Source organism: Manis javanica, chromosome 1 (assembly GCF_040802235.1).
Source record: "Manis javanica isolate MJ-LG chromosome 1, MJ_LKY, whole genome shotgun sequence".
NCBI lineage: Eukaryota > Metazoa > Chordata > Mammalia > Pholidota > Manidae > Manis > Manis javanica.
In genome coordinates, this window is record NC_133156.1 from 223236861 (window position 1) to 223259534 (window position 22674).

Sequence of the window (22674 nt, forward strand, 5' to 3'; positions counted from 1 at the left end):
GTTGATGGACATATGGCTCATTTCCAATTCTTGACTATTGTGAATAACACTGATAGAACATTTGCATCTTTGTATGAGCATATATTTTCATTTCTCTTGGGTGGATATCTAGGACTAGAATTGCTGGGTCATGTTGGCTGTGTGTGTGTGTTTAACTTCTTAGGAAACTTCCTAAAATGTTTGCTTGATAACATTTCAAAGTGTTTTTGAAAGTGACTGGACCACGTTACATTCCCACCGGCAATACATGAGCATTCCAGTTTCTTCCTCTTCTCAGTAGCACTTGTTATGTCATTCTCTTGGATTATAGCTATCGTACTTAGTGAGTAGTAGTATCTTACTGTGGCTTTAATTTGCATTTCCCCAGTTACTAATGATATGGAGCACCTTTTCATGTACTTCTAAGCTATTCACATATCTTCTTTGATATAATTGCCTGTTTAGATTTTTCCTCACTTAAAAATATATTTTAAATCTTTATTTTAGAATAGTTCTAAACTTACAGAAATGTTGCAAAGATAGGACAAAGAGTTCCCATTTTCCCTGCACTCAGTTCCCCCTGTTGTTAGATTTTACAAATGAACCAATATTGATTTTATTATTAAGTGAACCCCATACTTTATTGGGATTTCATTAGGTTTTTTTCCTACCGTCCTTTTTCTGTTCTGATTACCGTAGGATAACACATTGCATTTATTCATCATATCTCCTTAAGCTCCTCTAGGCTGTGGCAGTTTCTTTTGCCTATTTTATAATTGGGTTGTTTGTCTTCTTATTCTTACATGTCACTAGCTCTTTATATGTTCTGAACATAAATTCTTTACCAGATATATGATTTACATATAATGTTTTCCAGTCTGTGTCTTTTCATTTTCTTAATGATCTTTTGAAAAGCAAAAGTTTCAATTTTGAGGAAGCCTAATTTATCAAGCTTTTCTCTTATGGATTATGCTTTTGATATCATATCTAAGAAATCTTCATCAGACCCAAGGTCACAAAAATTTTCTCCTATGTCTTTGTCTAAAGGTTTAATAGTTTTAACCCTGACATTTCAGTCTATAATCCATTTTGTTACTTTTGAACTAATTTTGTGTGTGGTTTGAGATAAGGGTCTAAATTCCTTTTTTTGCAGGTGGATATCCAGTTGTCTGAGTGCTGGTTGATGAAGTGACTCCTCTGCCCTTTGAGTTGGCTTGGCATCTTTGTCAAAATTGATTCACTGCAAGATTTAGGGTTTATTTCTGGACTCTAGAATCTGTTCCGACCTATATGTCTGTCTGTTGTTATGCCAGTACCTCTTGACCTTGATTACTGTAACAGTAGTTTAGAAATTGGGTAGTGTAAGCTGTCTTCTTTTTCAAAATTATTTTGGCTATTCTAGGTCCTTTGCATTTCCATTTAAATTTTAGGATATACAATCAATTTTAACAACAAGAACAACAAAAACCCTGCTGGGATTTTTATAGAATCCATTAAATTTATAGATCCATTGTCTTCTCCCTTCCTCTGCACTCCCCTTCTTCTTTTAGTTTTAGTTAGTTGTTTTTATTTTTGTTTTGTTTTGTTGCCCTCTCTGTTTGCATTTGGGTAGCTAATCCTATCTAGAACACACCGATTTTATATGTTCAACAAATCCTTAGCAGTGCCCACAAACCATGAATTAATTTCCATGGTTCAATTCACTTTTACATCCTGGTTTAATAATACTGTTAATGAAAAGCCCTTTTGAGATTTTTCAAAGATACTCCTTTTTGTGCAAATATGTAATGCAAATCAGCTCTTTCTGAAAGGGTATTAAATGAAGAGTATATATAAAGAAAATTTAGAACAGTTGGGATCTAGTAAACTGGTTACATTATAATATATATGTTCTGTAATGTAATCCAGTCTGAGTCATTTTTGTTGTTGTTCTTATCCTTTCAGTGACTGCCTATCACTCTTGAAAGCCAAAGTCTGTACAATGGTCTAGAAGGCCCCATAAGATCTGGCTCCTAGCAACCTCTCTGACTTTATTTCCTGCCATGTTCCCGTTGGTCTCTATATTCTTTTGTTATGCTGGTTTGTTGTGCCTTTAAAACACCAAGTATGTTCCCATCTCAGGATCTTCGCATCTACCTTTTCATTAACTTGAAATGCTCCTTATTATGCTCACATGGCTCATTCCGTTAGATACCATTCATTCAGATCTCTCAAATGTTAACTTCTCAGACAGACTTGCCTTAACTATCTTATCTAAAATTGCACCATTGGTCATTAGTAGAGTTTCTAAATGGCACTTAGCATTACATAACATTGTTTTATACATGTTTGCATCTGTTTATAATCTATATCTCACTAGATTATTAGTCCTTTGAAGATATGGACTTTAATTTGTTTTATTGCTATAACTCCAGGTTATAGAATGGGCCTGGCAAATAGTAGACCTGAAATAAAATATTTACAGAATGAATAAATATATGTATGTGTGCTCACAACTTATTAGCAGCAGTGATCTTCATGAAGCATTCAGGCTATTACAAGAAATGATATCATATGTCAGGATGAAGCAGGATTTTCCCCCCTCTATTTTACAGTGCTAGAACTACTAATATCAAAATTTGGGGTTGGAAGCCATGATCCTCCAGTTCATTATGATTACTAAAAAAAAAATCCTTGAAAAGTAATCCTTCTTAATTTCTGCTTTTCTTTTGAGCTTCACTTCTTCCTTCTCCAAGCCTAAGGTTTACCTGTAACTTAACTGCATGCAGACATTGAACCTTGGAATAACATTTCTTAATAGGAGGTGTATACTGTGATCTGGTTACAATTTAGAATAATCTGATTATCTCTTAACACCTTTACAGGTGTAACTCCAGGGGGTAAATCCCAGGGCAAGATACCTTTGAAACCGAAATCAGTCAAAGGGAGAAATAAAGTGGAAGAAACCCGTTCATTGCTTACAAGCAGTCATCCACTTATGCTCACCTGTGTCTCTCATGACTGGGCTTCAGTAAAAGGGATCCCACCCAACCTCTGGTCCAGATAAGCTCTTGCCTCCCCTTGTAAATACCTATTGAGATGGACTACTTCTCTCCACCCCTTGGAAATACCTCTTGATATGGAGATGTGCTAAGGTCAGGCGAGAGATTTTGGAAATGTTGCAATTTTTACCCACAACCAGTCTTTATTACCTACTTTTGACTAGTGCCTAAGTTGAGCACCTGTGAAATAAGCCCTTTTCATTTCTTAAACCTCAACTCTGTCTCCATATTTTTAACAAATTAATCTTGAATCACTGCCTTTGTCATATTGGTTCCTATTTAAAGATGTACAAGACTGTAGTGCCTATTGAATTAAGGAGGCACTCCTCATGTTGGAATTCAAGGCCCCATGTAAGTGGGATGCACCTTTTTTAATCTTATCTTCTGCTAAATTTATGCACTACAAAGCCTCTGCTTTGGCTAGACCTGCCTCCTTCCTACCCTTTAAAACTTTATATCCCTTCTACCCCTCTGAGCTGGCTCATGATGTCCTAAGCCAACTACCCCCTTTCCTGAATGCTGTTCTTGCCTCTTTCAGACTCCCTGTTTTGTATATCCATGAGCCAAGCTTAAATTCTGCTCTATCCATGAAACCTTCAAAGCCTAGAAGCAGCTAACTCATGGATTGCTTCCTTCTTTCCCCAACTTCCTTTAGCTCTTGTTTGTTTATCAGTCATTTTGGCTCCCAATAAAATTCTCCTTTAAATGCTTCCCAGTAAATTATCTCAATAAATGTCTCCTTTAAAGATTTCTTGAGTATGTGTTGGACCCAGACTTCTTGAAGACTGTAAGCACCTCCTTTGCATCATCAACTTCTAATGGGCTGAAATTGTATATCCATAGTGCCTGGCACATTCCAGGTGTTTGTAGGACTAAACTTTACTGACTTGTTGTACTTCTGTAGTATGGAGCACAGTTGTCAATTCTGGTTGAATTAGGTTAAATTTGGCAAGTTTCTTGAAGTTTCTGTCTTCAAAGTCACATTACAGGACCATGCTCATCTGATATCATCATTTTACTGACCTCACTGAAGTTTGGAAGGCAATCAAGGAAAAGGGTACTCAGTTTGTCAAAATCTGTATTTTTAATGAGCTTTTGGAGAGTTCTTTTAACTACTTGAAATAATCCTAGAGATCAAGATAAGGTCAAAATAAAGCATCTTTTTTGATAAAGCGACTTTACTCTTTTTTTTTTTCCCTTTTGGATAATGTTGGGGGAAGAATGGATACCTTGCCTCCAAGCTTGCATTTAAGAAAATATTCTGTTCAGTTGTATTGAATGATCTTCCTCCTTAGTTTTTCACTTTCTTGGTAGAATTCTTTTTGGGATTTAAGTTACTTCTTTTTTGTCTCTAGTCATTGCTTCCCAGCTGTCACCACCTCATGTTTAATTCTGTACAAATCCTGCTGTTATTTTTCAGTCATTTCCTGTGTCCAGTTTACTACAAGAAAAATACTCTTGTGAAGAGCTTCTCCATAGAGCATCTTGAGATGAATATATGTGTCTTCATTTTGAGATTTGATTAAACTGCCATTGATATTATCTGTATGAGCTCAGCCCTCTTGAGAGCTTAAAAATCCAAAGCTTGTGTGATACGGAGGGATAAAAATCTTGCTGACAGATTGAACATGGAATATGAGGGAAAGAGAGAGGTCAGTTTGGCCTGAACAGTTGGAAAGAGAGATGGGGATACCTCCAGATGAAACAAACTTGGGTAGAATGAGAGCTCCATTTTGGAAATGTGGAGCTTTTTTTGTTTTGTTTTGTTTTGTTTTGTTTTGTTACACTCATAGAGATGTCAAATAGGCAGTCTCTATAAGTCTAGAGGGCATTCGTGGTTTGGAAAAAGAAGTTTGGGAATTGGCAACTTAGAGATGTTTAGATAGAGAAGAGAAAACATGAAAGTACTAAACCCACTTCTTCTTTAGAGAATTAGTCAGTTAATTGACTTTAAAAATTATTTTTTTATAATATGCATAGTAAAAGCAATTTTTAAAGTTTCCAAACAACTGAGATTTTGGGGGGTATTCTTTGATTCTTTCTGATATTGCTGAGTTTTGGTCAGAAGTGGTAGTCTGTATGATATTGATTCTTTGGTAGAGTTGAGATTTCTTATGGGGCCAAGTAGCTGAGCAATTTTTCTAGACATCCTCTGTATGCTTAAAATGATTCTCAGATTATTGAAACTCTACACCAAAAAAATTAATCATTCAATTAAAAAATGGGCAGTGGACCTGAATAGACATTTTCCAAAGAAGACATACAGATGGCCAACAGACACATGAAAATGCTCAACATCACTAATCATCAGGGAAATGCAAATTAAAACCACAACGAGGTATCACCTCACTCCAGAGAGAAGGGCTAAGGTTGACATGATAAACAATAGCAAGTGTTGGTGAAGATGTAGAGAACACTTGTACAACACTGGTGGGATTGCAGATTGATGCAGCCACTATAGAAAACAGTATGGAGATTTCTTAAAAAACTGAAAGTGAAATACCATATGACCCAGAAGTTCTAATTTTGGGAATTTACCTGAAGAAGACAAAATCACTAATCCAAGAAAATATATGGACTCCTATGTTTAGTGTTCATTATTTGCAATAGCCAAAAATATGGAAACAACCTAAATGTCCCTTGATAGATGAAAGAGATGTGGTGTGTATATATAATGGAATATTATTCAGCCATGAAAAAGAGTGAAATCTTGCCATTTGTGACATCATGGATAAACCAAGAGGGTATTATGCTAAGTGAAATAAGTCAAAGACAAATACCACATGATTTCATGTATATGTGGAATCTAAGAAAATAAAGCAAACAAATAAAACTGAAATAGATTCATAAACACAGAGAATAGACCCTATGGTGGTTGCCATAGGGTATAGAGGTGTAGGGATGGAAGAAACAGGTAAAAGGGAGGAAAATAAAAAGATACTTAAGATTATTGAGTGCAGGGTTGCCCATATTCCCATTAAATCAAGCTTATTATGTGAATAGAAAATAATTAATTAAAAAAACAAAAATGTGCTAAGTGATTACAGATGAAAATGCCAGCTGGCTTAATGTTATGAAAGAAGTTTGTTGCAAATTTTCCATTGAGAGCATTAGATAGAAAGAAATTGTCTCTAAACATGATGTACTCTAGAGAATTGTTTGATGACTCAGAGAACCTTCAGTGATGATGAAGACACCGATGTCGAAGATGCACTTAAAGAGTTTGGATGAAATTGAATCATGAAAGTGAAATAAAGCTATACTCCTAAACTATTGTGATCTTAAATGTTGTAAGTAGCAGTAGAAGGAAAGAGAAAAAGGACAAGTAAGAGAGGCACAAATGGCATTAAGCTTTTGATACATTTTTTTCTTTTTAAAAATAGGGAAGCAACCCCAAATATAAGGTGATCTTTCCCAAGAAAGGCTCTCCAAAAACTAACTTGAGCAGGTAAACTATTAAATGAATCAAGTCAAATGTCTCATTGATGTGGATACACTAGAATAAGTTACAAGTCAAAAAGTACTGGTGGATCCAACGGTTGGACATTTTCAAAATGAAAAATACTCTTGACTTTCTTCTAACACAGCATCCGAGTGACTGTCTGCTCCCTGTCTACAGCAGCAGTCTTCAGCTTCCTATGACTGCATCCCTTTGTCATTTTCCCAACTTTTGTATGGGGACAGAGGTGAAACGGTGACAGTGAAGACCTTGAATGGAGGAGCTGTAACAGTACCATTTCCAGCTGTTCTTCTACTCTGGGCATCCAGCACACAATGAGAACAGAGGTGTGCTCTGTGAAGTAGAGCTCAGAGTAGTGACAGGGACACCAGTTAGATAGCTGCAAAAAGCCTTCACGATCTGTTACCATTCCTTACAGTGTTGAGGCTTAGAAACTTTTAAAGCCAGTAACTTCAGATGTGGCTTAGGGATTTCTGTGTTACTAGAGAGAATAATGGGTGATTTATGGATATCTCTGAAACTTTGAACATAAAGTAAACCAGCCTACTTTGAGATAGGTTTGTAGTTAGTTTGAAATCAGGATGCATATATCTTGCCCTCTATACTTTTGGAAGATTTTCTTGGCTATTCTATGTTTCTCATCATTTCTTTATGAACTTAGTATAACTTGTCCAGTTCTACAAAAGAAGCAGATGTGATTTTGATAGATTTGCATGGAATCTGTCAATCAATTTGGGAATATTGCTACCTCGACAGTATTAAGTCTTCCAGTCCATGAACATGGAATATCTTTCCTTTTATTTAAATTTTAATTTCCAACTGTTTCTAGTTTTCAGCATACAAGTGTTGAATTTCTTTCTTTTTTAATTTTTTATTAAGGTATTATTGATATACACTCTTATGAAGGTTTCACATGAAAAAACAATGTGGTTACTACATTTACTCATATTATTAAGTCCCCACCCATACCCCAATGCAGGCATTGTCTTATCAGTGTAGTAAGATGCCACAGATTCACTGCTTGCCTTCTCTGTGCTCAAGTGTTGAATTTCTTAATGAAATTTATTCCTAAGTATTTTATCCTCTTTGATGCTATTGTAAATGGAAATTGTTTTATTTCATTTTCAGATTGTTCATTGCTAGTATATAGAAATGTGCTGATTTTTTATATTGACTTTGTGTCGTGCAGTTTTGTTGAGCTTGTTTATTAGTTCTAATAGTTTTTCGGGGGTTGGGTTTTTATACTGTTGTTGGATTCTTTAGAATTTCTGTATATGAAGTCATGTCATTTGCAAATAGAGATAGTTTTACTTCTTCCTTTACAATTTGTTTTCCTTTTCTTTTTCCTTGCCTGATGGTTATGGTACACCCCTACAAATTGAATGATAATTTGACTGGATTTAGAATCTAGCTAAAAGATATTTTTCCCTTCATTCTTTGAAGATATCCTTCTTCTTTTATCTTGTAACAGTTTTGCTAATAACAATCTGATTCTCCTTCCTTTCTGTTGACTGTCTCATATTTTACCAGTAACTTTTTGAGTTTTCTTTATAGCATTGGTGATCTGATGTTTAACTATAATCTGTATGAATGTAAGCTTTTGTTTTTTATCTTTGTCTTTTAGTTTATTTCTACTTAATTTAATTTGTATTAACATTCAGAAGATTCTTCCTCTCTAAAGTCACATGTTGTATCAGCTTTGAAAAATTCTCAGCCATTATCTGTTCAAATACCATTTCTTTTACTCTGTTCCCTTTGGTCTCTTGGGAACTCTGCAATATACACTTTGAATTGGATTTAGCTCTCACATTTCCTAACTTGAAAAAAAAAATGTGCTGTGCATCTTTAGCTATATTCACTCTCATATTCATCCTGTTATTTTTTTTAAATCTCAGTAATCATAATTTTTATTAAAATCTCTAATTGGTTATTTTTCAGAACATTTTATGAATGCCATTCTATCCTTTAGGTGCCTGAGGATATTAAATATACTCATTTTAAAGACCTTTTTAGATACTCTGTTTTCTTGGAGTTTTTTTGGTGAGGCAGGGGTTCTTCCAGCTTCATCCAAGGTGACCTGTAGTCCCTGTGTGTGGCTCATGGCCGCTCAACATAGCCCTTGCTCACCAGCATGACTTCTTGTTTATTTTCTTCATTAGGGGATACTTCTCCACTTTTTAGGTCTAAAGGGAGTTTCCTTTTCTTGGTTTTGATTCTAGTATGCATGCATCCATTTATTACTAATCTTTAAATTATTTTTATTCGATACAGGTGGATGAGCTCAGTAGGTGCTCACTCCTCCACCTTGAACCAGAAGTCCCTAGACTTTTTCAGCTGATTTTTAATTGTCACACCACTGTCCCCAGAGGACTCTGTGTGGCCCTTTCAGAGATTTTTTAATACACATTTAATAAATGGTGTGTGGTTCTTTATTCCCCTGGCAAATTCCCTAATGCATTAGTACATTTAAAATTACTTTTAGATTCTTTTGGCCCAGAAATTAAACACCAAGACTGATTTAACAGGCATGGTTGGCCTGAGGATATTTGGTACATATGAAAAGTACTGCTTCTCTCATGTGCCTGGGTGTACAACTGAGCATATCAGGTAGTCATCACTACAGCTCAAGACTCTTTGCCATCCCAGATGGCCTGTCTGTTAGCTATTCTTTGAAATTCTCATCAGGACATCTTTTCCATGTAAAATGCGGGTGAGCCCTTCAGCAATTTGCACTTGTAGGTGTAACTAATACATTGTTTCAGGTAGATTACAACGGTGAGTAGAATCATGAAATTTCATTATTGAACAAATACTGTGCACCAGTCATGGTGTTGGGTAGGCAGTGCCAACACAGTGCACAGTAAATCCTAAGGGCCCTGCTCTTATGAAGCTTACAGCCTTGAGTGAGACCAGTCACAATATGAACACTAATTCTATGTATGTAATTGTAGAGTGTGACAAGTACTACAAAAGAAAGGAATGGGATGCTATGAGTAAGTACAGCAGAGACTTCTAGCTTGGATTTTGTAGTAAGGAAAGGGGTTTCGAACTTTTAAAAACAGCAGTGGAGCATTTTGTTTATGTGAGGTCTTATGTGGAGTAGAAGTGGAACTGCTCTTATTGAAACAAGGTTGGGGCCTGATCCCTGTGTTCTCCCCCGTGGTTACTGAAGCACCTCGGGAACTCCTTTGATGGCCAGGGAGGACATGTGAAAACCACGTTCTAGAACCAGCCCCCTTCATCTCACAGACCAGTTAGCTGTGGCACAAAGGGCTTCATTGTCCAGAGTCATATAGGTCACTTACTCTGCTTAGTGCCAGAATTGGAACAAGAACCCAATTCTTCCAAACCTGTGTTCTTTCCACTCTCCATTGCCTCTTCTTTCCCTGTGATGCAGTTTTATAAAATTAAAGTATTTCCATCTCTGGTATTCCGTAGTTCTTTTACCCTGAAATTAATTTTACCCATTGTTCACATTGCCCTTCACATTCTGTGCTCTACTCCCTCCTATATCCTTAGAGTTTGTAGCCTTGAAAGTTATTATCCCACTGCTATTTTGTTTTTATTATGTTTATGATATGTCACATAAATCAACTCTTTCATTTTCTGCCGAGTATTTGGACACATGCGTCCACTTTATTCTTTAGGCTTTTATTATTGATATCTGCGTTTATATTAACTAGTTAACTGTCTGATTTATTGGATTATCTTTTCTCTCCTTTTCATTTATCTATGCAAGTGATGGAGTTCTTTCCTGGACACTTAGATTGTTAGTCTGGGTTTCATATTGACTTTCCCTCTTTTTAGCACAAATATTTCTGTATCTTTTACCATTTTGTTTTGTTTCTCTTTTACTGTGGCTGAAGAGTTCAGGGCCTTTGTTTGAACAGAGTAACATTTTTACTCAGAACACTGAGGAACGTAAGGAAGTTGTGGACGTCGGGAGGCCTGGAGACTGAGGCTGCAGTGTCTGGGCAGTGACTGTAGAGAGGAGGGTGTTTGTCCTAATCTGGGAGACCAGTAGGGAGTTGATGATATGGGGCAGAATGGGACATGCGAGCTGGGCTTAGGCAAGTACCTTTAGCTGTCAGAAATCAGATGAGTAACAATCAAAAAGTTCTCTGGAATAACAGAAAACTGCTACAGTATTTACAGCAGGCCAGGCAGACGTGGGCTGGAATGTGATGGTGTTGGTGGAGGTGGAGACAGGAGTAGCTAGATAAGAGCTGTGAGTAGATGAAGTAGGTAAGAGGCCACGGGCTGACTCTGAGTGTCAGGGACATTCTGGCTATGTGAAATGCCCTGCTTGAACTGTCCCCTGAAAGCCCATTCGGGAGCTCATGCTGTAGAGCCCTCTGTTTCAGCTGCCTTCTGATTGAGGTGCCTATAGGGCATTAGGAGCTTTTTGTATCAAAGGGATGGGTAGACACCATTGTCCTCTTTTTTCACTCAGCTTGCATTCCCATGAAGTCCTCTCCAACAAAACAGAAAATCAAGCCTCACTAGTTCTCCCTGCCACCCAGTCACTGCCTACCTGGATTGCTTGGCAGACACACTATTTCAGGCTGCTTTCTTATCAAGCAGTTGGCAGTTGGGAGAGGCCCTGGGAGAACTGGTAGGGGTATGCTCTTTAACATCCCCATCAGAATGGAATTGCTGACTGAGTAATTGGGTCACTGATTTGCAGCAGAACCTGGATTCTGTTGCAAGAAGGGCGTGTTCATGTTGAAGCTTCTAAGGAGTGGTACCTACTCTCTGTGCTGTATCTGCCTTCTTGTCATTGGCTGCATTCGACCGCTTGATGGGCTTGCTGACGGAGTGCAGACGTGTGTTTGCTTCTAATGAATTGTTCTTTTGTACCTGCTCTTCCCAAAATGCTCTGTGAGATAAACTACCTTGTAGAGACGATTCTTCGTCATGTGACTGTTCTGTTTCCTTAGAGACATCAGCAGTGCAATGCATTAGATGCCAGATCCATAGAGAAAGAAGAAGCATTTGCTACAGAACCTGAAGGTTTGATAGCTTTTCTTTGCATTTATGTTTTCGCTGCTTGAGCTGCTGGGCTGCTGCTGATTGTGTTTATTTTTGGCAGGAAGCTAGAGCCTCTGGAACTTCCCAGGTAGTTATTGTAAAAAGGGGAAACCCACTATACCTTTTCCTGTCTGGTTAGTGGTAAAAATTCATGAGAGTCAGCCTGTCTTCTCTAATAATGTATTTATTTCCACTTCTGAAAACAGATTTCAGTAATGACCATATGAACAAGTCAGGAAATGACATTGCTTCATGCATTTCATTGACCTCTCTGTGAGTAGTTACTTGTTGAAGTATTTGTCATCTTCTCTCATCTTTATAGAAACATAGGAATGGACATGTGTATAAAGTATAGACAATTTCTTCTCTAAGTTTAATGAACAAGAAGAACAAAGGAGGAGGAATTCATCATGGGAAGGTTTTAAAAATAAAATAGTAGATTTATGTGGATTTTGTTATCTGTGTGGTAAGACCCTTTGCCTGCTTTTTCAGTATAATATATTAAACTCAGCAATACCACTAAATAATTTGCTAATTATTGGTGCATTTTACAGTTCTGTCCTTTTTCCAGAGCTCGAGTAAGGTACCTGGGTTCCTCTGGGTGTGTGTAGATGCTGTCTGGGTGAAAGTTCTGTAGAAGAATGTGTTTGTGGTAAACCCTTCCTTCCTGAGAAATACTTCATTCTAAGTCTTATACCACAAATGGCTATGTTGAACTGCTAGAAATAGAAATTGGGCCATGTAGATCTTTTTACATTCATGAATTAGTTGCAACATGTTTAGATTAGTAGTTGTGTTTAAATGTAGTTTAAAACAGAAAAAATTTTAATCTTTTCTATTGGTTAATTATAAATGGCCAATAAAGTAAAATGTACTTTCCTAAAAGTGAGAGATACCTCATTGTAAATATGTAACATGATGTTTATACTACATTTACAGTACCATGTGGTTATTTTTTTAACTGTATAGTTTTCCTAAAGGCAGTTGTTTTTATTTGTTTCTTTAATTTCTTTGCTTTGACAGATAATCATAGTAACCTAGTGAAGTAACAGGAGAAGGTTGGTTTGGTATGTAGAAATAAAAAAAGAGCAAAACATCACGCTACTCAAAGAGAATAAAAATGATCCACACTTTTCATAACTGTTGTCTATAAGAAGGGTGCCTTTTAAGAGAATAATGGAATCATACAGATTAAAGAGATCTTAGAATTTGCCATCCTCAATTATTTCACCAGAGCTGGTGTGCCATTATTATAGATCAATGTAAATGCCATGTGTCCTCAACATTGTAATGGAATAATTAGATAAACTGGCTTTCTTATTAGTTCATTTATTGTTTCAGTGGAGGGAGGGATCTGGGAATAGGTTTATAAGCTACTGAATTTTGAAGGGTAGTGACTTAGAAGATGAAACAAATTTTCATCTGGGCTGATCATCCCAGCAGAGATCTAAGGTGCTAGATCCTGAACACTGCCATTGGACACTTTTGTTTTGAAGAGAGTTAATTTTTAAGTAAGTGAATGTTTTACATTGATTTGTTCTGCATCCTTTTTTATTTTTGGTGAGGGGACCAGCACCTTCTTCTTTGGAGAATTAATCCTTGTTCATCCCTAACTGGGGTGTTCTAAGAGGACAGCCAGCCTAAGTATTGGGCCCTCTGTCTACCAGAGTGGGTAGATGACTCAAGGTGGATCATCTTGAGTCTTTTTGGGGAATTTCAAATTGGAATGAGGGAAAAGGTTTTGCTTTCCAGTGGTGAGGCTATACTATGTTAGGCAGAAGCTCTCTGTTAAGCGTAGAAAGCTATGAGATATGTAGAAACTCTGACCCAAAATGGGATCTCAACAAAAATAACAGTGAGTGTCCTGATGACATTCCAGTGTCTTGATAGCCAACTGTACCCTACCCTTCATGAAGTTTAGTTATGAATATAGTTATCATTTAGTTATGATGCTCAGTAAATTCCTTTTTTCCCCAAGCTACTTCAAATTAGATTTGAAGCCAATAGCCCTTAATTACAGCAGTGTTTCTTAAACTTAAGAAGTGATTCTTCCCTCAGAACTTTAATATTTCATTTGGGTAACATAGACATGCCTCCATGGTAGATTTTATCTATTCAGTGGCTTTAGAATCAGGTAAAAGTGGGTTCCAATACTGGTTCTGCCACTTGACTAGTTTTGTAACTTTGAGCATACTAATTCTTCTCTTTAAACCTTTATTTCTTGTTTGTAAAATAGAAACACCGTCATGGGTAGTAGCAAGAATTCAGATGGTGTATCTGAGGACCTAGCTCAGTGCTAATGCAATGCTCATAATCCACAAATGTTAGCACATTATACCTCTCCTAGCCATCTCCAGGGTTCTCAAGTAAAGAAGTATATGCAAAATACCCAGCAAATCTGTTAATTTCATAGGATGTTTCACATTCTTTTGTTATACTTGTCTTTGGTTAATTATTTGAAATAATTAAGTTGTAGTCTTCATTATAAATGATTTTACACATTTTTGGTTGAAATGTTGTCAAATCAGATTTGACCTAAAAATTGCACCATGTTAAGCTAAAACTTAAATTGTCCAGTGTTACAATGACTGATGATTACGAGGACTAATTGGATTATAGACTTCTTGTGGGCAGGAACAATCTTTAGTTTGTTTGGCTTTTTGCTTCTCAAAGCAATAAGCCATAGATTTTTGTTTGCTTGTGTACTGCTAAGTCCCTTGCTTATTTAAATGGAGTTTATAGTAATCAGAAGGGCTTTATGGAGACACTGAAATTTCAGGAGCCATTTCTCTGATAATAGAAGTACAGAAGAGTGTAACCTTGGCCTGTCTGTGAAGGACATTCCAGGTTGGGTTCCTAGGAGAAGATGTGAAAACGGGGGGTTAAAAGAAGCAAAAGAACAACTTGCTTGAAAGATGTAGAAGCCCCAAGTAGTCTGATAGATAGAAGCGTGCTGTAGTCTGCAGTGGGGGCTTTGCCTCTGTCCCAAACTATGCTGAAATCTGCTGCATACCTTAAAGATGACAAAAGCGTGACCAAAGTGAGTAGGGAAGATAATTTCAGAATCAAGACAGGTATCTGCGATTGAAGGCAAAATAGCTGGCCACAAAAATATTTAACTGAAATGGTTAAGCACCTCGTATAAAAAGCATTGTTGTGGGGAATACAAAAAATAGTAATCAAGTAAATGAAAGCATGGGGCATAATAAAATCTTTTTCCTTTTCATACTAACAGTAATAAAAGGATTTTAAAAATCTGGTAAGACGTCCTCTAGTACGTGATTAGCAGATAGCTTTCAAGGTAAAAGAGAATTGCAGGACTATAACCTTATAACCTCTACAACTAAAAAATTATTCTGGGAGGAAGAACAAATACTTTTAAAGCTACAGGTAGTGGTGTCTGCCTATCTGGATGAAGTCCTACAGGAGAGGTTCTGTTAAATGGCTTATGGAAAAGTAACAGCCCATTCAGGTGCCTAGGATCTCATTTGTCCTCTCAGGCTTCAGAGTTGGCTTCGTTCATGTACCCCTTTATTCACTCACAATTTTTAAGTAGAAATTTTGCTTTCACAACAACATTATACTTTCACAGAACTCTGGTTCTAAGTCAACTTAGAAAGTCAAAACAAGTAATTATACTCAGTGTTAGTCCTGAGTCCAGTGTTAAACTTTTTTCTTTTAATCAACTGTCTGGTTGATATAATAGATAATTTGCTTATTAAATGTATGTATTTTGTTAGGCTGAGATGAGGAAATCCAAGAGATCTTCAGAATTAAGAGTAGATTTTAAAGTCATCCTAGTAAATTAGAGGGGTTTTTTTGAAGGAAATGATTCATACTAGCTTATCTAGTTTTCCTTGGGGCAGCCTAGAGGTAGTTAAGAGTGGGGGCTCTGCAACAAAATGGTTTGAGTTCAGATAGTCATTCAGAGTACAGAGTTCTCAGGATGAGACAGGGGAGAGAATAAGCCACACCAAAATCATATTCTAGGGCTCTTGTTTTACTTTCCTATAAAAACAACTTTACAAGAACCATAATCTAATATTATGCTATTGGTTTTAATTTATAAGGAAATTTTTCTTAAAGTGCAGAGTCTAATAATAGAGACACTACACCGTAATGACTAAGAATACAGACTCAAGAGCCAAACTGCCTTGTTTCAATCCTACTTCTGCCAAAATTTGGCTGTGACCTCAAATACATTTCCTATCTCCATGTCTTAGCATCTCCATCTGTAAAATAAAGATAATAATAGCACCTATCACATTGGTATGTTGTGGGATTTAAATGAGTGAATCCATGGGAAATGTTGGAACTGAGTCTGGCATGAATTAAGTATTCAATAAGTATTGCTATTGTTGTTATTAAAGACATTCTTCAGTCTGTTATTCCATTACTAAGTCACAAATGAAAACTTGCTTTGGCTGCAAACACTATAAGCATACCTATTAAATATAACAACTAATACTGTCATTATTACATTCTCGGAGAATAGTCTCACCAAAGTTAAATTTAATGGAGATTACTTCTCCTACACTCTGTGTTCCATGGCATGATCAGCAAGTATTTCCTGAAAGCCTGCTCCACGTCTCCTACCATGCCAGATACTCCAAACACAATGGTAAAGAAATCACAGAAATTCCTTAGCAGTGTAGTGCAGGAGACAATGTAGACCGATCTGAAATGTCCTTGCTTTTTCAGTGATGTGGTGGTAGGGATGTTGGGAGTGGGAGTGGTACTTTGGATCTACTTAAACCATTTTAATCATTAAACTATCAAACCATTTAGCCTATTAAGGCATCCATTCTTGCTCTGTCACATTTGTTGAAATCATTTCTTAGATTTGTTGTTTTCTTTCTTTTCTAAATAAAAAAAAATAACTCTAATTAATTGGTCTTTTACTTACTAACTTTTCCATTGCTTTTAAGCTTAGAAAATCCTGTCTATCCATAGATCCGTAGGTTTTCTCCTAATTTATATAATTAAACACTTACATTTATCTCTTTAACCCCCTGGAAATACACTTTCCTTTATGCGTAAGGTGATCTCAATATTTTTTCATGGCACACAGCAATTTTTCTTACTTCTATTTAAATATTTGTTACATCATATTGTGATTACTTTTTTCTGAAATGTTCTTCATAAGACTTAAATTTTCATCTTTTTAATCTTTATTCCCAGCAGCTAGCACAGTACCTGACACTTTGTAGGGACACAACAAATATTTGATAAATGAAAGGAAGAAATATACAGTTTTATATAATTTATTCTAGACTTAAATTTTCATCTTTTTAATCTTTATTCCCAGCAGCTAGCACAGTACCTGACACTTTGTAGGGACACAACAAATATTTGATAAATGAAAGGAAGAAATATACAGTTTTATATAATTTATTCTAGAAGATTTTAAAGGCATGATGAGTTATTTGCCATCTATTCCTAGCTTTAAAAACCCAAGAGAGATTCTGTAGTAATTTTAATTCAAGATAGTATAATTCCAGAGCATCCACTGTAGTGAATATTAATGGTAATATTAATGAATACTAATATGAAATGGCTTGTGCCAGTAAGTTAAACTTTTAATTTATATTAGGAGTTGTATCTAATCAGTAACCAGGAACTCTGTACCTATATATCTATCTATCTAAGCCACCCTCTTACTGGATGGTTCCCAAAATCTAAGCTGTTCCACCTAAAAACAGTAAATTAAAAATGCATCTATCTCCTCATCAAAAAAAATTGGCATGTCTTATTAACAAAGAATGAACCTCCCAAATCTCTGTACTGTGTCATGGTTGGTGGTCATTTGGATACTGTGGAAATCATTAGTGTCTAAAGATACCTTGCCAAGATCTTCACCAAAGGAAGATACAGAACATGTTTAAGGTATTCAACCAATTTTGAATGTTAAAAATTAATAGAACTGATGTAATGAGTTGTGTCAATTCAACTGCCTGGCAAGTTTCTATACTAGTACCAATAATGTCTGTTCACACCTGGAAGCATTCTTTTCAGCTATGTCTTCCAGGAACTATGAAGATTTTTAAAAAACCAGAAGCCATTTTTGGTGTATTACATCTTCTGAGCTGTTGGCTTTCGCAGTGAATCGTCCTAGAGTAGTAGGTAGAGCCTAGAGTATAAAGATGCCTTTATGTTTTCATGCATCTTTTATCTTGGACTGCAAATACATAGTACCTATTTCCCTAACAAAACATGTTAGAGTTTCAGAAAGGATATAAAATCTGGGGTAGCTATGATTAGTTTACAGCTTGTAGTGTAATCATATTAGTTTACAGGATATAGTGTAATATTCAAAATATTGAATATTAGAGAAGAGGCTTTGATACATGTGCTATAAGACAGTAATTGGCATGGTATCTGCCAAGAGATAGGGATGATTATTAAGACTTTTGTGTCATCAAGCAAAATGCTACAAATCATGAAATTTTATTACATGATTTATGTTTAAGTAATTTTTTAAAATTTCCCTTTTTGTCATTTTTCCTCTGAGAATGTCAGAAAGCAAATTGAATGCACTAGTCTCTTTAATGCTGAAATACACTGAATAACTACATTAGTTCAAAAGCAATATGAATATGTTCTTATTTTATTTTGGAAGTGATTTGCTAAAAGTAATATATTACAGAGGCAAATCAGAATGTTTCTGGTGCTTTCAAGTATGAAAAACTCCAATGCTGAATTTGCTTCTTTCATGGGCATTGTCTCCTTGTTCCATTTGGACAACTGGTTTAAAAGAACTAGAGACAAAAATATAAATTTATGACTAAAATTAGGCTAATCTCTGTGTTCACTTCCTTTACTAGTCAACCTAAAACGATTGATTGATTATAACTCAGCACAGCCACTAGCATTAATAGGCTTGAAAATTTGGGGGCAAATTGGATTTCTTGAAGTAAGCAGTGAGATAAATAACATGGAATTGAATTCTAGCCTACAAAGGCATATTTCAACTCTGAATGTCTTACTTAGGAACTTGTCACACAAAGGGAGGAACGTGTGACAATAAGCAGAGTGCTATAGTTTAAAAATCACAAGACCTACATCTGTTTCTTGCAAATTGCTTTTCATCTTTGATCTTCTTCATTAAATGAGATTTAATGAAGTGTTTAAAAACACTGCCCTACTCAGAAATGAAATGAGGTTGTTTTTTTTTAAAGGAGTGTATAGATAGATAGACAAATTAGAGATACATAGATAGACAGACTAGATAGATGATAATAAATAAGTAGGTAGGTAGGTAGATAGATGATCCACCCATCCATTCCTCTTAAACTTTCCTCTAGGTTTCTTGGCTCTACCAGAAAATTCTCCCTGGAGCATTTATTTGAATGTACTGTGAAACCCGCAGAGCAATAAAGGCTCTGGTCTTTTAATGTTTACCAAGACTCTTTAAGTATGGCCTCTACAAAACATTTTATGTAAGTAACTCAGCTCTTAAAGATGAGGAGAAACCAGGAAGTAGTTCCCAAGCACCTAAATGTGAGAGAAGGACTTTCCTGCTTCACTTTTCTGCTTTTGAGGACAAATTTCTCTGAAAAATACTTCTTTCACTTTAGGAGAGGAAATGAGAGATTTCCTAGAAGGAATATTTAGCAATAGTTATGTGGCTCCAAATGCAAGACAGAAACCCTTTGCAGCCTAACCTGGTGGGATAAGGGAGAAAGATTGAAGAATGGCTGAAAGGCAAAATCACAGATTCCTTTTGACAGGTTTGGATTCATTCAGTTATGACTCTCCCAAGAGGGAGAAGTAGACCTTGAGTCCAGAAAACCAGCAGTTAAAGACAAGTTATCAAAAATGCTTACCTTCAAATTTAAAACTGGATAAGGTTATAAAAGAAAGCATTCTAATTAGAGGATAAGTTTAAAATGTGGATTCATTGTTAAAATTCTAGTAAAGGATTAATAAAAGAATTTAGTATTTAACAGGTCTTTTTTTTTGCTAAATTGGTTTGCTAAAAAGTATACAAATTAAATCTGAAGGAAGGCAGTGAGCTCTAACCAAATCTCAGAAAAATATGCACCTTGCTGCTATGACCTGTGTAATATACCACAGCTGCCAAACACTTAGAAATCCTGTATACACTTAAAATGTACAGAAATAAACTAACTCAGGTTCTTATGTACTAAAACTACAAAACAAAAGCTGCTGGAGTGACATTGGTAGCAGTGTGTTTATCATTAGTTGCTCCTTGTATGGTACAGTTTTGTGGACCTCCGGCTTTGTGCAAAAGACCCCTTTTCTTGTTGAATCTGCTTAGGCATGAAGTATTGATTTCTACCCCATTCCCTGTAGGTCCCACTGTGCTTATTGAGAATGACCGGGTTCTTTGGCCCTTATCATTCAGGCATTTGTTTCCCTCAGTCATGCTGGTAATTATTAATATAATGTAAATGTCTTTTCTTTCAGTCCTCCTCGCCCGCTGACTAATATGAATGACACTATGGTGAGCCACATGTCGTCAGGAGTGCCCACTCCCACCAAGAGGTATGTATGGCTTGTGCTGCTCAGAGCTGGGGACAGACCTCTGGCCTGGGAAGCAGAGCATCCTACAGAGTGGGAAGGACAGGCTTCCTTTCTCTTCCTTCAGCTGTCATTTATGTTACGTTCTACTTTTCATCTTCCTTTCTTTCCTGCTAATTCTTAAATACAGCAACTGAAAGAGTCTCCTTTGATGGTGCCTGAGGTGGAAAATCTCCATTTGTGATAGGCAGTGAGGATGGTGTCAAAGCAGATTAGACATGTTTGAGATCTTTTTTTTAACATTAAACAATATTTTAATGATCATGAATTTCAACAATTTTGCATTTGAGTTGAGCATCAACGGTCATTTCTGCTTCCTGATCAGATAGTGTAAATTGAATTAATCTCTTATATTCTCCTAAATCATTCTGTATGTGATTCATAAACATTTAAGTTCAAAAGTCTGAGTACCCCCATTCTTAGTTATACCAGGAGGTTCCTTAGGGTCCTTCAAGGAACTGGACCTCCTTTCTCCTCTTTATTTAATTTACCCTTCTCCAAAATTCTCTTAGGCAGTACTTAAAAAAACTATATAAAATGGCTTACTTTTTATTTGATTTAAACTGTTCCATGACCAAAGTAATGCAGAAACTCCCTCAAGGGCACAACCATTAAAGAATCCTTTTTAACAGTCATCGCTCAAAAAGAAAAAAAACAACAACAAAGACATTCCAACCCACTCCAAGTCCTTCCTGAAGAAAACTGCTCAGTGCCATATGTACTGTTTGCTTTGGATTAATTCGGCTATAGAAATGTCATCTCTTATAAGAGTACTTTGATTTAATACATAACGTAATTCTTAAGATCAACTGTGGTTGCTCCCATTGGCTAAAATTTCTCGAGCAGTGTTTCCAAACTTGACTGATGTGAAGATTCACCTGGGTCATTTGTTAAAAATACAGATTTCTGGAAGCACATCAGACCGAATGGATTCTGAGACCATGAGAAGCTACACGTTTAATAAGTATTCCAGGTGATTCTTATCATCAAGCAAGTTTGGAAAATAGCCTTAGAAGGCAGCTAAGGACTAAACCATAGGGCTACCCTGGAGTAGAGAATCCAGGAACTTAATCGGAGTGGTCTGATAATACAGTGTTAACCACATGGAGACTCAAGACTCTGACAGGTGAGAGTGCCAGCCCACAGCCTTGTTAAGACATTTCCAAAAGGGGAACAGCCAAGCTGCCTCATTAGGACAGAACTGAGTAGCATAGACTTTTGAGCCAGACTGTATGCACTTGAATCCTGGCTCTTGCTTGACCTTGAACAAGATTTGTATCTTTATTTTTTTAATCTGTAAAATAGGGATAATAATAGTGTCTACCTTCTGGGATCTATGTCAGAACTTAGGATATTCTTTACATTTTTTAAGAAGTAAACTGTAATGAGAGAACAGGTGGGGAAGAAACAGAATAACTTACAAATAATACCCTCTCAAGAAGGAATAGAAAGCCTCTGAAAGAGTACAGAACAATTAAACCTCTCCCACCTACCAAGATACCACAATGACCCTGGCTGGCCTTAGTGCTTATTTTTTTGTTAAACATCCATAGCATTCAGACCTAGAACCAGAATCAAAGTATCAGCTCAGGGATGTTTCCATTTCAAAACTAGGAAGATCAGGTGAATTAGTGAAAGAAGTCAGCTGTGGGCTGTTTGGTAGTTTTAGCAACGCCTCGATTACGGTTTCACTTCACCTGAATTCTCTCCATTGACTATTTCTGTCACTCTGAGTCACCTGAGTCCCTGAGGGTCCTGTGTGCCCAGTGACCAGGGCACCATTCAGTGACTGCAGCTGAACGTAGCCGCTAGAGGCTCTTAGAGGGAGTGCATCTTTCCGGACAGTGTTTCTTGCTGGAGGAGACTGCAGGAAGGAACTCAGATGCAAATATCCACCTCAGCCACCTTTGTAGAAGGACTACCCTTGAGGCCTCGTGTCACAGTAGTACGCCCCAGCCTAACAGTAAGTGGCCGGCTGCACTTGTCAGCCACAAAATACCTACCTGAAAGTTGTTCCAGGAAATAGAGAGCCTGGATGAAGATTTTATTTTAAAGTCAGCATTTCAGTAGCACCTCTTTCTAGGTAGACTCAGTCAATCCCAGAGGAGGCTGTCACTGCCTAGGCGCTGCCCAGCAGACCAGAAAGGAAGACTGCATACCGCAGCTTACCCAGAGGAGTGGGACTGGAATAGAGGCTACCTGGGAACAAGCTGCCCCCATCCTAGCAATGTAGTCCTTTGAATTTTAGGATATTTTATTTATATTCAGGATGAGATTAGAATGTAACAAATGGACATGAATTGCATAATTCACAGACTTGGCTCTTCATTGTCCCAGTTACCAAACAGTATACATTTCTAGCCAGTATTCTGTTTACTTGCTCAAGGACTCATCAGTTTGTCTTTCCTCCTCTGAATGTCGTCAGACCTATGTCTCTGGAGTCTGGTGAAAGCCAGGAGCCCAGTGCATCATGCCAGTCAACAGAGCCTTCCTCTGTCAGGGGGGTAAAGCTGTTCTCCAGAAATAAGAGCCTTCCTTTAGAATTCAGCAAAAGACATAAACCACTAGTCAGATAAGAACAGGCATGTGATAAAAATGCAGGCAAAACTTAAGGTCTGC

The 22674-nt window shown here is 36.8% G+C and overlaps 1 protein-coding gene across 4 annotated transcripts in view; it reads left to right on the forward strand.

Annotated features, from left to right (window-relative positions):
* Nucleotides 1–22674, forward strand: part of DTNB (dystrobrevin beta) — a 248010-nt gene that overhangs the window by 139302 nt on the left and 86034 nt on the right. For all 4 annotated transcript variants that reach the window (XM_073215680.1, XM_073215687.1, XM_073215682.1 and 1 more), the window contains one exon: nucleotides 19942–20019. In XM_073215680.1, the coding sequence (XP_073071781.1) occupies nucleotides 19942–20019 (78 nt within the window). The remainder of the gene's footprint in view (nucleotides 1–19941; nucleotides 20020–22674) is intronic.